Source organism: Phoenix dactylifera, chromosome 17 (genome assembly GCF_009389715.1).
Source record: "Phoenix dactylifera cultivar Barhee BC4 chromosome 17, palm_55x_up_171113_PBpolish2nd_filt_p, whole genome shotgun sequence".
Taxonomy (NCBI): Eukaryota; Viridiplantae; Streptophyta; class Magnoliopsida; order Arecales; family Arecaceae; genus Phoenix; species Phoenix dactylifera.
Genome location: NC_052408.1, coordinates 6,323,179 through 6,339,044, shown reverse-complemented (window position 1 = coordinate 6,339,044; position 15,866 = coordinate 6,323,179). Strand labels below are relative to the sequence as shown.

The window sequence follows — 15,866 nt, the reverse complement described above, 5'->3', positions numbered from 1 at the left end:
GTTTCCTAGGAGGTCTATCCTTTTTAGGACATTTATATGTTTTGGCATTGCGGCCCCACTCCAAGCAATTGCTATATATGAGAGGAGCCGCTTCTTTTGATTCTGTGTTGGTCCTGAATGTCATCCTCCTTCCTTCTACACTTCTTTGGCCTACTAGGAGATCTCCCTAGTGGGGGTGCATCTATTGGATCAAACTATAAGGGCTCCCAAAACTGAATACTAGGCACAGATGTAATAACTAACTCATAGGCTTTGAACAACATATCCTTGAAGTACCAATGGTCTACAATATCCTCTACCTCTTTCCTTGAAAACATGATAGCTGCAGCTACATGACAATAGGGGATTCTGATGAGATCAAACTTCCAACACCCATAGATTCTCCTCTCTAAGTCAACTGCAAACATGTCATTTGGATGATTAACCTTGAAACTGTCCCCACCGCCCCATGTAACATGGCAATCCATGTTATGCAGAACACCTAACTCTACCTTCTTCTAGATTTTATGACATCTGGTACCCCCATTTCTCTGCATAGCTTGTCTTTTAACCTAAAACTATTGCATAAGAAGCCTTCTTATAATCTCTAGCAAACTTATATGGATAAAGAGAAAGATAGTAGCTGGGGCTATAAGCCTATGCTAACAACTATGGGCTAGAGATAAACTAGGACAAAACAAAGTAATAGAGTAGATAAATAAAAATAAATACAAGGTAAAAAATAAGAATAAAGATAAATAAAATGATAGATATTTGATCGGTCAAAAAGTTTTTTTTTACAATTATATTCCAATATTTATATACAACATTTTAAAGATCAAGTAACGTCGGCTCCCAATATCAATAACTGTTTGGGTCTGTCCTTCACGTACCTCCAACAGTTCCCACAGTGATGTTCCATGATTTTCCCATTTTCTTATTTTGGCAACTCCTCATGTACTTCCCCATATCATCACAATTGTTATTAGGCCGAAGATTTTGTTTCCACACGTCATTAGACTGAGTTGACCTTAGGCCTATGATCTCCGTTCCTTTATTACAATCGAGAAAAAAAATAGTTAATTTAACAACAACTATGTAAATAGACCTATTGAGAATGATGTAAAATTTATCATGGATGTGTGTGCATTTTTGTTTTATTATTTTCTTTTTGAAATCTTCAAGATTTTTATCAAAATTGTTTGTTATATAATCCACTATTATTCTACAGTATTTTGCCAAGCATATTAGGACTCTTTCAATTTTCTTTTTCTTTCTTCTAGAAACACAAAAATATAAAATCCATCAACTATAAAATATATGCAAAAAAACTATGAAAACGACAGATATTGACTCATTCTCTTGACATATAGCCACGCCCGACTAATTTAGATTCGATCATCATGCAACTAAACTATATGTCAGACATGACAGCTCGGCTTTTTTAATGTCAGTTTCATTATATTTTTTTTACAAAATCTTCATAATTTTATCAAAATTACTAGTTATAAATCTACTATTATTCTATAGTTTTTGGCCAGCATATTTTCAATTTTTCTTTTTTTTTTTACTGAGTAAACAGAAATACAAAAATCATCTACTACAAAATACATGCAAAAAATTATGAAAACTATAATTATTGCCATGGTCTCTTTAATCTACAGGTCAGCCGTGACAGCTAGTTTTTTTTTTTTTTTGGAGCTTGTTTCTGGTGAAATAAGCTCCTAAAACGCATCCTCTCCCCGGTAATTATAATAAGACATATCAAGCGGAAAATTTTCAAACATGTCTACGAAGTCGCCACTCACCACCGGCATGAACCAGTAAGAAATATTATGATCTTCCAATGAGAGAATTTTGACCAGCCAGACTTAATAGATTTATTCGAGGCCACTCCCTTTTCTCCGCCCCAGACATTCTTCCTATTTTAGGTTGTGGCTGAGAGCGAAGCCTTCCTCCAAAATCCAAATCTAAATGGCATCCTCGCCCGGCGCCGCCAGTTAGCGCGCGCCACGCAACCGCGTGCAGGGACTCTTCTCGAAGCCCTTCTCCGGGCTTCGCCCCACCACCCCCTTCCTCCGGGCCCCACCATACCCGGCCCGAGGCCTCGAAATCTTATAAAACTGGCCGCCAAAGGCCGCCGCCGTACCACCACTGGACACCGCACCTGTCGCCAGTCGCCACTGACGTCTCCTCCTCTTCTCGCCGTCGTCGAGCTCTTGTTCTCTCGCCGCTGCTCCCGTGGGACGAGCACCGGTTGGTTCTACGAGGAGGAGGAGGAGGAGGAGGGAATCGGGGAGGGAGTAGATGGGTGGGGGAGGACAGTAGTGGTGAGAGGGGAATGAAAGGGAGGGCAACATGCGAACCATCTGCGACGTCTGCGAGAGTGCCCCCGCCGTCCTCTTCTGCGCCGCCGATGAGGCCTCCCTCTGTCGACCATGCGACGAAAAGGTCTCCCTTCTCGAACTCCCTCCCGCCTTCCTCTTTCTCTTTCTTAAACTGAATTCTTTGGGATTTTGTCGTTGTTGGAGCCATCAGTTTTGCTGATATGATAACTCGAGCAATTGGCTCTGTCACGATGGTAATTAACAGATTTTTTTTACATTATCTTCTTTGGCCGCTATTTCGAGTGTTTGAATGGATGCCAGTGGTTTGGTTATAAGAGAGAGAGAGGGAGGGCTTCGAAGGTGCGGGAGGGGATCTGAATGTGGCTATTTTGTTGCATGCTTGTTTATTTCCTGGTCTTCTATTCCATAACATCCTTCATTATATATATATATATATATATATATATATATCTGTGTGTGTGTGCGCGCGCGCGCGCCCCTCTTATAGGACACTTAATTATGTCAATGGATTGAATGAAAATCTTGTGGCCAGTTACTTGTGCAGTGCTCACCTTCTGGAATGTCAATCTTTCTCCCTTTACCGACTAAAATGAAGTTGTGAAACTTTATAGTGTAAACTTAATTCTTGTTCCTAGCAGTTAGTTAATTATTCTCTGCAGATTTTTGGAAGTAGAGGAACAAATTATATTCCTGATGGCCCATTATTTGTATTTTGCTCATAAGGTGTCGGTTATATTCAGTTGTGCATCAGATGTTTAAAAAGTTGGTACTTTTTAATTTTTTGAGGGATTAAGAACAATTTGAGGTTGCAACTAAAGGTTCTGATTCAAGTCCTGGGTGATGCATCCCAAGTATTTGAACTTGGTAATTATAGTGGGCTTGGTCTCCCTACCTCCCTTGAGAAAAAAAAGGAAAAAAAACAACAATTTGAGAATGCTATCAATGTTAAATTGTTTAACTTGTATGATACGTTTATTTAAATTATTTTACTATCTAAAGTAGTAATTGCTATTTATCAGGGATATAGTTCATTGACAATGCCTATAGACTAGGCTATTTTTCCACTTTAGGTGTTAATGTATAATTAAATTTTGTGTACGCTTACACTGTAAGCTCATTTCCTGTAGGTGATTGTTATATATCTGAGGCTGCTGCTTTCTAGAATATGTTTTACCATTGAACTTTCTCCTGGTTGTCTTGATTGTTTTTATGTAGCAGTCCAATGCGTCTTAAGTGAATAGGTATCTCAGTGGTTGTTGTATTCCAGCATACTAAGCAGCTTTGGATGTCTACTGTGAGAGATCGGCTTCTTCAAAGTGGATTGCAAAGATTGGCTTGGTCTTACTTTCACAAAGTAGGAATACAGTAAGAGTGGAATAGGGATTAAAATGGGGAATGTGATACTGGAACCAGAAATATTTAATCTTTTTTCAAGACAAGGTTTTAAAACTTGATTTCAGTTTTGATCATTCAGGTGGAGTTTTGGTTTTAGTAGTTTTGGTGGTTTGATGGTTTCACTTAAAGTTTTGGAAGGTTAAAAAATGTTTGTACAAAATTCAAAAAAAAGTGGAAAATAGAGATAATCATGGCAAGTTGTTTCACATCATTTTTGTTGGATTTCGAGTAATCTAGGACCATAACCTGTGTAGCTTAATTGATGAACTTCCATCCTCCTTTTCACTTTATCAATTCGATGGTTTGACACCCACCACACGTGCCTCAAACTAGTAAGTCATAAATTGAGCAACAGATAGAACATGTACAAGATTTTTTCTCCATTTTTGAATGCTTGGAAGAGTTGACAATGAAGAGAATGACTAGATGCTTCCTTGATAAGTATTTAGCACTTATTCTGAAGCATGGCCTTGATGGGTTCATGTTACTTTTTTGACCATCATCGATGAGTCATTAGAACCGAACTGATGTGGCCCTTCCTTTAGATCTGGTTATCAAAATGCAGTTGAAGCAGTTTCATTCACCATTAGTCTCCATTATGATGTGACACTATGTCCAACTTCCATAGGTTACTACATGCACTTAACCATATCAGTTATGCTGATCCTTTATTCAAATATTCTAACTTTCCTGTTCTCTTAGGGATTAATACCTAAAAACTCAGGACAGCAACATATTTGATCTTCTCAGTAGATATGAGACAACATGCTTACTGTTACTGATGTCCTAGACCAGTAAGACATAGATTAGAGGTTGCCCTTAATTTATGCATAGTACTCAGTTTTTTCAAAAGATTAGGGGTGCAAATGGGTTAGGTCGGATCGGGTCATGAATGACTCTGACCTAATTCGGTTTCTTGTTCGGGTCCTAATGTTCGACCCAAGGTTCGCGGTACCGACGTACCGACGTACCGGTCGGCTCCGGTAACGGTACGGTACGGGTGCCGAACCGAGCCGAATCGAGCCGAATCGAGCCGAACCGATACCGTACCGATAGGGCACATTCGGCCTGGTTTCGACCCCATCGTTGTTTTTTTTTTTGGAGTTCTTTCACTTTTGGATATTTTTTTGATGTTTTTATGTTTAGGTTTAAGGTTAAAAGTAGATGATGCAACTTATTACTTCCAAATGATTCAAATAATGAGATGAAGAATATAAATATTTTCAAATTAAGATACAATTAATTACATACACTTAAAGCACTCTCGGATATGTAAAATTGGGTCGAGTGACGATGCTTCTCGTCAATATCTGGATCATCAGTATAATATGGAGGCAGATCAACCTATCCCTCTAATCAAGCGGCATTGTAGTCTTGTATGCTCAATTCTCGAGGAATGCGCGTCGGGTCATAAGAACTCTCGGATCTCTCGCTGAAGCTCTGGCTCTGAGAGGTGTCTTGATAAGGGGCCCATCCGAATATGCCGGCACCAAAATCCGACCCGTAAGACCCTCTGGGCTGCGTAGGATAGTAGCCACCGAAAGATGACTCCGATACATCATATCCATAGGCTGGCTGAGGCCGCGGATAATAGGAAGACTCGGAACTTGATACATCAATGGATCCGACTCCACATGGGAGGTCATTTGCAGCTGCATCCTGGCCTCTTGAACGACCGCGAGGAGCTCTTCTTCGATATGCAATGGTATTCGACCGGCCTATATCAGACGGTCTACCGTGGTCCGTATCTTGTGTAGCATGCGTAAACTGAGACTCACCGGTGTATCGAAAATCTCCCTCCGGCTGTGTCTCATAAGTAGTACCATACTGTCCTCCATTTTCTCCATGGCTAGTAGATCCATCACCACCAGAACCTTCATCGCTGCTGGTCCAAGTCTCCTCCTCGACACTCTCCATTGGGGCTCTTTCCTTTCCTTTTCTTCTTTGCTGGGATTGACGCCATCCTGATCGAGTCGACTGGATACTAGAGCCTCCTCGTTCTCGCATGAGAGGATCATCTCTCTGAACGGGAGCATCGTACCAGTCATGCGGTGACTGGCTCCCCTCTAGCCACGTCATATCAGCTGTAGGAGTGCGTGGAATGTTGTGCTCAGCCTATTGCTGTGGATCGACCATAGCCTCGGTGGCTATGATGCTGGCTGGTCGTCGAGGCGATCCTGGCTCATCAAGCTCGGGCTCCTGCTGCTGGGCCGCAAGCCAGTTGAGCATAGGATTATCATCATCATCTGCAAAAGTCCTATAGATGGGATCTGCATACTTGAGCTCCACTTCCTCCTGAATGCATTTTAGCCTCAACCGTAGATTGTAGTGCACATAAACTAGGTCGTTGAGGTGCTTTTGTGTCAAACGGTTTCTCTATTTGTTGTAGATGAGGTCGAAGGGGGACCAGTTGCGCTCACAGCCACTCGAGGAGACCGTTTGGGAGAGGATCCGGATAGCTATTCGTTTAAGATTTTTTGCGGATCCGCCAAAATGAATCCACCATATAACTGCAAAAATATTGAAGATAATTACATTTTACATATATGATGGCCTCATAGTTGAAGATAATTCAGATGCAGAGGTATCTTGCAGATTTGTATTGTACCTGGATTCATAGTTGTCTTGCTCACGACAGCTGGTCGCTGTCCAAAGTCTCTAAATAATTTTGTTTGTGGAAAGAAGCTTGTTGTAGTATGTCAATAATATAAGATCCGATATATTTACATATGTTACTAAATCATAGTTACCTCTTCTATACATGACGAGGCGACTTCTGGATTAGGCTCCATCTTATAAATAACATTACGTAGAGCATAAAAAAGTTCATCATCCATACCAATTCCACTCTCGTACTGAAACCGGGGATTCAGATAGTATGCTACACATAGATGACACCATCTTAGTATAATTATACAAATATATCAATTAGTATAATTATCAATATTATCGCTTACCTGCTAGATGCAATTTTCTATCCGTTTGGGCATCCCACCGCTGCTCAATGATGTCGATGTACTCTGGGCATGGGCTACATCTGCCTCCATGATTTGAGCATTTGCCTTCTCCATCATATGATACAAAAAGCCCATCTGGGGGTACCTCTCGCTATCCACGGCCCACATCACTTCATATAATGGTTTGATAGCCTTGACTATCGCATTGGTCCGCTGCCAGAATGACTGCCTGTTTACCAAGTCTTCCATTATGCTTTCTTCAGTGCCAGCCTGGGCGTATCTACTTTCCTACCACTCGGGACTGACAAACATCTGACATAGGGCTCCTTTCTTTTCGATAAGGCTATCAAGTGCAATGTAATTCGTAGCAAACCGTGTGACTCCTGATCTAAGAATTTCTCCCCCTGCATACTTTCTCATTAATGAAAGAACCCAAGTATGGCTATAAATATACATGGTGATGCGTTGGGCTATCTCCATCGTATGTTGCACCCTACGGATCTTTCCAATGTCCATCAGGATGAGGTCGATGCAATGTGCAGCACATGAGGTCCAGAAAATTTGTGGTCGCCGCTCTATCAAGACCTGCTCGGCCAACTTATATTGCGGCCCGTTATCAGTGATGACCTGCACGATATTCTCCTCTCCAATCTGATCAATCACCTCCTCCATAAGTCTAAGGATGTATGAGGCGTTGTGCACCTTATCCGAAGTATCAACTGACTTGTGAAAGATCTTCGTATCACAGTATGTCAGAAAGTTGATGGCCCGCTTTGTCGGACCGATCCAACTATCACACATCAAAGTGAGCCCATATGTGGGCCACTTGCTCTTATATGAGCCAATCCAATTCTCTAGCTTCTTATTGTTGTCAAGAAGCTCACCGTAGATGTCCTTCGGGTCTGGAGGATCGACACCGGGACCGGCAGACTGTATGACAGAAATGGCAGACTTGTTGTATGTATTGTCTGCAGCATTCGCTGGAATGTGGCTGAAGTGGAACCAGGATCCAATAGCTCGCCATATATCCTTCTTTTTCTTCTTCTTCTTCCGCATTGTGCCTATCCTTTGCTGCTTGGAATCTCTCCTGGGGAAGGCATGCGGATATACATCATGGATTGACGCACCTGGTGGAATCCCTCCGGAAGATTTCTTTCGGCCACCAAAACCACTCAGGATAGATGCAATCCGGCTACGTCCTTTGCCCTCGCCTTCTCTGACTGAGGTTATCGTTTGAAACTCTGGATCTTGTCTGCTTCCACCAGAACCGACGCCCGACTCGAAAAACGAGGCCCCAAATCGAGCTCGATGCCTTGCCACCTCCTCCTGCTGCCACCGATCATCCAGACTAGCCCGCATGGCAGCCTGGATCTGTGCCTCCTCATCTGAACCCTCGACCTCCTGTGACTCCATCAAGTGATAGGAAGGTGCTTCTGCAGCTTGGCGTTCCACCTCCGCTTTCTGCTTGGCAGCCCTCTCCTTGGCTGCTTTGATCTCAGCGAGATTTTTCCTCATCAGCTGACGGGTGCTCGGTGGGCACTCCGAGCATGCAGACATCTCACGAGAATTACCGGCTAAGTGCTGCTTTAATCTGGTTACCCCTCCTCCTTTGAAGCACTTATGGCAATAATTGCACTGAAACTAGTGCCGTTCACCGAGCATCTCACCATGCTTCCAGCCAATATTACGCTCTTGGGGTTGCCCTCTTCTTGATGGCTTCATTCCTACGACCACATTAATTTTTTTCAATTTCTATTTTTTTTGTAATTAAAAATTAATTTTTTAATTTTTTTAATTAAATTATAAATTATATAAATTATGTAAAAATAAAAGTTAATGTCACCATTAACATCGTCCATATATCGACAACATATAAAAAATTCAAGACGAAATGGAATCATTGAATCATTTCTTATTTTTTGGCAATTTTTGACTTAATTTTTTTAAGCAATTTAAATGAAATATTAAAAAAACAATGTAGGGGAAAGAAATTTTATCTTATTTAGTTTTTGCTGGATTTTTCTTCAAGAAAAACGACGCTCTCCGACCCTTCTTATTTTTTTTCACGCCTTTATTTTTGCCTCTCTTCTTTTCCTCCTTTCTCTCTGCCTTTTCTTCACCTAAGCTGATGGATTTGGCTTTAGCATTCGGTCGGCTTTTATAGCCAACCGTTGAGGCACTGTGGCACTTTGAAAAGTGCCACATTTTGCCACAGATCGAAGTGCCGCACCGGCACTTTCGAAGTGCCGCCTCTGGCCAGCGCTGTGGCACTTTCAAAGTGCCATAGCGCTGGCACTAATATTTAGCAACAAACCGGTGCAAACCGGCTCGGTTCGCATCGGTTCGAGCTCATAGCTCGGTTCGCACCGGTTCGGGCATGTACCGGTGCGAACCGGCCCGGTTCGCACCAGTTCGATGCTCAAACCGACCGGTTCCGACCCAGATTTCCACCTCTGTACCGGACCGGTGCCAGTCGGTACCGGTCCCGTACGGGCTGAACCGACCTGTACAGGTCGGTTCAGCAGACCTTGGTTCGACCCAAACCTAATTTAATAGAAGATCAGGTTGGGTCAGATCGGGTCTATTGCTAAAATTTCTGACCCAACGGGTTATTCGAGTGGGATCGGATCTATGTATAACCCGGTCCCAACCCAAAAAATTCGGGTCCAAGTCGAATCTAGGTCGGATTCGAGTCGGATGTAGGTCGGATTCGAGTCAGATCTTTGTACTTGTCATTTCTTGTACTTGGTTCTTTTTGCAATGAGTAAAAATTACAGAAAGCAGGTTATGCAGGGCCATACAAGTGAAAGTGTCTAAGTATCAATGATTGATGTCATTACAGACTAACCTAATAATAATAGGCTTAACCTTGTTAGCTTCAAGAAAAATTTTCTGTTCATGTATGCAATATTTTTTTTTGAGTAGAAAAGAATTGCATCTATTTTTACTCAGCAGTGATATCTCCTTAATTTGTTAGAATGCATCTACTACTATTTTTCTAAATATACTATTATAAAAACATTTATGGGCCAAGATAAGAAATATAGTTTTGATAATGACACATGATAAAGTTCAATAATTGCAAAGGACTCATCATGAACCCATCTTCTTTCACATCGCAAAATTAACTCTATTTTGTCTTCATTAGTCCAAACTTCCTTCTTAAGGAAATAGTGTCCTATTTAATGTAACTAACCTAAGACTTAATATAAAATTAATGCCATTCGACAGTACACAATAGACAATCTCTTCCATTCCTCTCGTCCTCAAACACAAGAAGAGATTATAGAAATAAAGAGTTAGAGACCCTTAAGACCCTTGCAGGCTCTAACGGTGCACCGGGTTTGGGTTGGGTCACAGCATAGGAAACTCAAAATTGCCCAAAAATCAAACGGGTCAGGTCAGAATTTAGTAAACCTAGACTCGACCCAGAAAATGGAACGGGTCCAATTTTAGAACCCAACCCGACCCCATGTATCATTTAAATCGGGTCGAATTGGGTCTAAGTGGGTCAGGCCGGGTCAAGTCACGGATCAACTCGACCCATTTGCAGCCTTATCAGTGATAATGAGATTAGTAAAATCTTTAAAAATCAGATGGGCTTTTGTTGCTCAGCTATGCAGCCCAAGAGAGGGGGAATTGGATTTTTCAAAAACTTTTAGCTAATAATGCAGTGGAATAAAATTTGATAGAAGAATATAGATTTTTGCAGCAAACTAATAAGTAAACATGCTGAAGATAAATGCATGTAAAAAAATTAATGTAAACACAAAAATTTATAATAGTTTGGTGCCAACTTTGTACCTACGTCTACTCTTTAAGACTTTGTTCTTGAAAATTTTACTATAATCTTTCCTAAATTATAGCCCGATTGTTTTACATGGTATCACAATCAATCTAGTTGATTTTTTTAGAAAATCAACCAAAACTATATCTGTTGTTTTACTCGAGCTCACAATCAATCTAGTTTATTTTCTCAGAAAATCAAATAAAACCTTCTCTGAGCCTATTCCAGCCTCAACACAATCCAATTCAAGGTTTGAATTTACTCGGGCTCACAATCAGCCCAGTTTATTTTCTTAAAAAATTAACCAAAATCTTCTCCGAGCCTATCCCAGCCTCAACACAATTCAATTCAGGGTTTGTATGGACTTTTTTTGAAGTTTCAATTCTTGAAACTTGTTATAGTAGAGTATAGAAAGAATTAAGTGCAAATACAATGAAAACAACTCCAAGACAATAAATACAAAACAATAAATGGAGCTTGACTATGTTGGTTGGCTTTAATTGCTCTTGAAGGTGCTTCACAAACTTTCGGATGTTGAAGATGCTATCTTTCAGCTCATATTAAAAGCTTTTGAATGATGTTCTCTTTGGAGTAAGGTCAGTGAAATCGTTTCGAATCGGGCGGTTCCGGCCGCTTCGAGCCATACTGGTGGTTCATCGGTACGATTCCGGTAACGAAAAAGAGACCCATTGCCGGAGCCAGAGAAGGAAAGAGAGAGCAAGCAGGGGAGGGAGGGAGAGTGAGAGGTCAGGAGGGCCGGCGGAGACCGTGGCAGGCAAGGTTGAAGCCGGTTCTCCTGTTTCGAACAAAACAGGGTTCGACTGCAACTTAAAAAATTTCGCAATTTGTCGACTTTACGTAAAAATTGCAAAATTTTTTAAGCTGCGGTCGGACTCTTATTTCGAACGAAATAGGAGAACTGGCTGCGACCTCGCCAGCCATGGCCTTCGCTGGCCCTCCGCCAACCTCCCTCTCTCTCTCCCCCTTCTCTCTCTCTTATTCTCTTCCACAGTACCGTGCCCTCTGTCGTTACAGGCCCGGCATGGCCCGTACCAACTCGTGCTGCTGAAGAACTGGTATGGTGCCCGGTACCGGTTTCTCTGATCTTGCTTTGAAGTTCTTTCTTTTTGCTTTCTTTTTCTTGATTTTGTGGATTTTTCTTTGTAGTGCTTGAGCTCTCTTATTCTTTGGGTGTTCCCATGTATTTATACTATTTGGAAGAGCTTGGAACACTATCCTAGCCGTTAAACAGGTAAAAGAGCCGTTGTGACATGAAAACAACCATTCTGATTCACAGAAAAATTAGTTGTTACTGTTGTCAAGCATAGAGGGGTCGAGTCGCCATTTTCTATGGTCGAGTCAATATTTTCATGAGTTGATTCGTGATCTTCTGGGGTCGACTCTTTAATGGACTAAAGTTTGCAAATCTCAGTCTTTCCACTATGGCTATTTAGGGTCGACTCATTATTTTCTGGGGTTGATTCTTATTTGACTAAAGTCGGCTCGTGATTTTTATGGGTCAACTCGCCAATGTGATGAATTGTTCAGCTTTCTGTCTTTTCTCTATGGCCATCTAGAGGTCGACTTATTTGTTTCTGGGGTGGACTCTTGTTGGACTGGAGTTGGCTCGTATTCTTCAGGTGTCGACTCATCAATATGATGAAAACCACAACTTTATGTTTGTCTTCTGAGAATGATCTGGAGTCGACTCGCAATCTACTGGAGTCGGTTCGTAAAGGCGTATCAGTCAACGATAGTGTGCTATGGTTGACTTGTTGCAAACTTGTGGTCAACTCTTGAGTTAGCTTAGAATGAAATTCTGTCTTTGCAAGTGAGCTTCCAAGGATTGTTTTTATGTTCTTTTGGAGTAGTTCTTCTTGATATGAAGCTTTATATAGGTGATCCTTTTTCGAGAGTAACTGAAAGCTTTCTTATTTGTTTTCTGAAATCAATCAATTAAACTCAAAGCAATAGATTAGTTAACTTTTCACTCAACTGTTTCATATCATCGAAATCAATCCTTTAGGGTCAATAGGTTTGTAACAATACTCCTATCACAAGAAAAAAGAACTAACAATTCTAGTAGGACCAAAAATTTGAAAAATTTGAAACTGGCTGAAATTGAATAGAATTGGCTGAAACCGACTGAATCTCAGTGAAATCAAAAAAAATTGGTCGTTTTAGAATTGGTCTAGATCATAACTGATCTGCTTCAATTGAAACTTAAAACCTTGGTATAAGAGGAACAGGAGACTATGATAGATGAGAAGAAAGTAGGAAAAGGGAGAGTTCCAGTGGAATCCACAAGTAGATTCAAAAAACTACAGAAAGCAGGTTATGTAGGACCAAGTCGGATCTAGGTCGGATTCGAGTCGGATTTTTGTACTTGTCATTTTTTGTACTAGGTTCCTTTTACAACAAGTAAAAACTACAAAAAGCAGGTTATGCAGGACCATACAAGTGAAAGTGTCTAAGTATCAATGATTGATGTCATTATAGACTAACCTAATAATAATAGGCTCAACCTTATTAGCTTCAAAAAAAAATTTATGTTCATATATGCAATATTTTTTTTGAGTAGAAAAGAGTTGTATCTATTTTTACTCAGCAGTGATATTTCCTGAATTTGTTAGAATGCATCTATTACTATTTTTCTAATTATACTATTATAAAAATATTCATGGGCCAAGATAAGGAATATAGTTTTGATAATGACACATGATAAAGTTCAACAACTGCAAAGGATTCATCATGACCCCATCTTCTTTCACATCGCAAAATTAACTCTATTTTGTCTTCATTAGTTTAAACTTCCTTCTTAAGGGAATAGTGTTCCCATTTAATGTAACTAACCTAAGATTTAATATAAAATTCATGCCATTTGACAGTACACAAAAGACAATCTCGTCCATTCCTCTCATCCTCAAACACAAGAAGAGATTAAAGGAATAAAGAGTTAAAGACCTTTAAGCACCCTTGCAGGCTCTAACGGTGCACGGGTTTGGGTCAGGTCACAGCGTAGGAAACTCAAAATTGCCCCAAAAATCAAACGGATCAGGTCAGAATTTAGTAAACCTAGATCCGACCCAGAAAATAGAACGAGTCCAATTTTAAAACCCAACCCGACCCTATGTATCCTTTAAATCGGGTCAAGTCACGGGTCAACTCGATCCATTTGCAGCCTTATTAGTGATAATGAGATTAGCAAAATCTTTAAAAATCAGATGGGATTTGTTGCCCAGCTATGCAACCCAAGAGAGGGGGTGAATTAAATTTTTCAAAAACTTTTAGCTAATAATGCAGTGGAATAAAATTTGATAGAAGAATATAGATTTTTCCAGCAAACAAATAAGTAAATATGCTAAAGATAAATGCATGTAAAAAAATTAACACAAACACAAGAAATTTATAATGGTTTGGTGCTAACTCTGCACCTACGTCTACTCTCTAAGACTTTCTTCTTGAAAATTTTACTATAATCTTTTCTAGATTACAGCCCGATTGTTTTACACGGGACACAATCAACCTGGTTGATTTTTTTAGAAAATCAACGAAAATCTATATCTATTGTTTTACTCGGGCTTACAATCAATCTAGTTTATTTTATCAGAAAATCAAGTAAAACCTTCTCCGAGCGTATCCCAGCCTCAATACAATCCAATTCAAGGTTTGGATTTACTCGGGCTCACAATCAACCCAGTTTATTTTCTCAGAAAATTAACCAAAACCTTTTTCGAGCTTATCCCAGTTTCAACACAATCCAATTCAAGGTTTGTATGGACCTTTTCTGAAGTTTCAATTCCTGAAACTTGTTGTAGTAGAGTATAGAAAGAATTAAGTGCAAATACAATGAAAATAACTCCAAGACAATAAATACAAAACAATAAATGGAGCTTGACTGTGTTGGTTGGCTTTGATTGCTCTTGAAGGTGCTTTACCAACTTTCAGATGTTGAAGATGTTATCTTTCAGCTCACAATAAAAGTTTTTGAATGATGTTCTCTTTGAAGTAAGGTCAACGAAATCGTTTCGAATCGGACAATTTCGGCCGTTTTGAGTCATACTGGTGGCTCACCAGTACGGTTTCGGCAACGAAAATAAGATCCATTGCCAAAGCCAGAGAAGAAGGAAAGAAAGAGCAAGCAGGGGAGGGAGGGAGAGGTCGGGACGCCGGCGGAGGCCGCGACAGGTAAGGTCGCGGCTGGTTCTCCTGTTTCGAACAAAACAGGGGTCCGACTGCGACTTAAAAATTTTTGCAATTTGCCGACTTTACTTAAAAATTGCAAATTTTTTAAGTCGCGGTCGGACCCCTGTTTTGAACAAAATAGGAGAACTGGTCGTGGCCTCGCCTGCCGCAGCCTCCACCGGCCCTTCGTCAGCCTCCCTCTCTCTCTCCTCTCTCTCTTCCTCTCTTCCACAATACCGTGCCCTTTGTTGGTAGAGGCCCAACACGGCCCGTACCGACTCGTGCTGTCGGAGAACTAGTATGGTGCTCGGTACCGGTTTCTCTGATCTTGCTTTGAAGTTTTTTTTTTTTGCTTTATTTTTTTTTTGCTTTTGTGGATTTTTCTTTGTAGTGCTTGAGCTCTCTTGTTCTTTGGGTGTTCTCATGTATTTATACTATTTGGAAGAGGTTAGAACACTATCTTAGTCGTTAGACAGGTAAAAGAGTCGTTGTGACATGAAAACAACTATTCTGATTTACAGAAAAACTAGCTGTTATTGTTGTCAGGCATAGAGAGGTCGACTCGCCGTTTTTTGTGGTTGACTCGAAATTTTTATGAGTTGATTTGTGATCTTCAGGGGTCGACTCTTCAACAGACTAAAGTTTGCAAATTTCAGTTTTTCCACTGTGGCTATTCTAGGGCCGACTCATTGTTTTCTGGGGTTGACTCTTATTTGACTAAAGTCGGCTCGTAATTTTTATGGTTTAACTCGCCTATGTGATGAATTGTTCAGCTTTCTGTCTTTTCTCTGTGGCCATCTAGGGGTCGAATTATTTGTTTCTGGGGTGGACTCTTATTGGACTGGAGTCGGCTCATATTTTTCAGGTGTCGACTCATCAATATGATGAAAACCACAGCTTTATGTTTGTCTTCTGAGAATGATTTGGAGTCGACTCGAGATCTACTGGAATCGGCTCGTGAAGGCGTATCAGTCAACGACAGTGTGACAAGGCTGACTCATTGCAAACTTAGGGTCGACTCTTGAGGTAGCTCAGAATGAAATTCAGCTTCCAAGGATTGTTTTTATGTTCTTTTTGGAGTAGTTCTTTTGATGTAGAGCTTCATATAGGTGATCCTTTTTTAAGAGTAACTGAAGGTTTTCTTATTTGTTTTCTGAAATCAATCAATTAAACTTAAAAGTAATAGATTAGATAACTTTTCACTCAACTGTTTTT

The 15,866-nt window shown here is 40.5% G+C and overlaps 1 protein-coding gene across 2 annotated transcripts in view; it reads left to right on the top strand.

Moving 5' to 3' along the window:
- Positions 1 to 1,971: 1,971 nt before the first annotated feature.
- The window catches only part of LOC103704337 (B-box zinc finger protein 19-like), a 30,620-nt gene continuing 16,725 nt past the window's right edge, over positions 1,972 to 15,866 (top strand). Inside the window, exon 1 of one of the 2 annotated variants that reach the window (XM_008787579.4) lies at positions 1,972 to 2,430. In XM_008787579.4, coding sequence (XP_008785801.1) covers positions 2,338 to 2,430 — 93 coding nt within the window. In that variant the 5' untranslated portion in view covers positions 1,972 to 2,337. Of the gene's footprint in view, positions 2,431 to 15,571; positions 15,678 to 15,866 lie in introns of those variants that run through there. The other variant, XM_039114814.1, reaches the window with a different exon arrangement.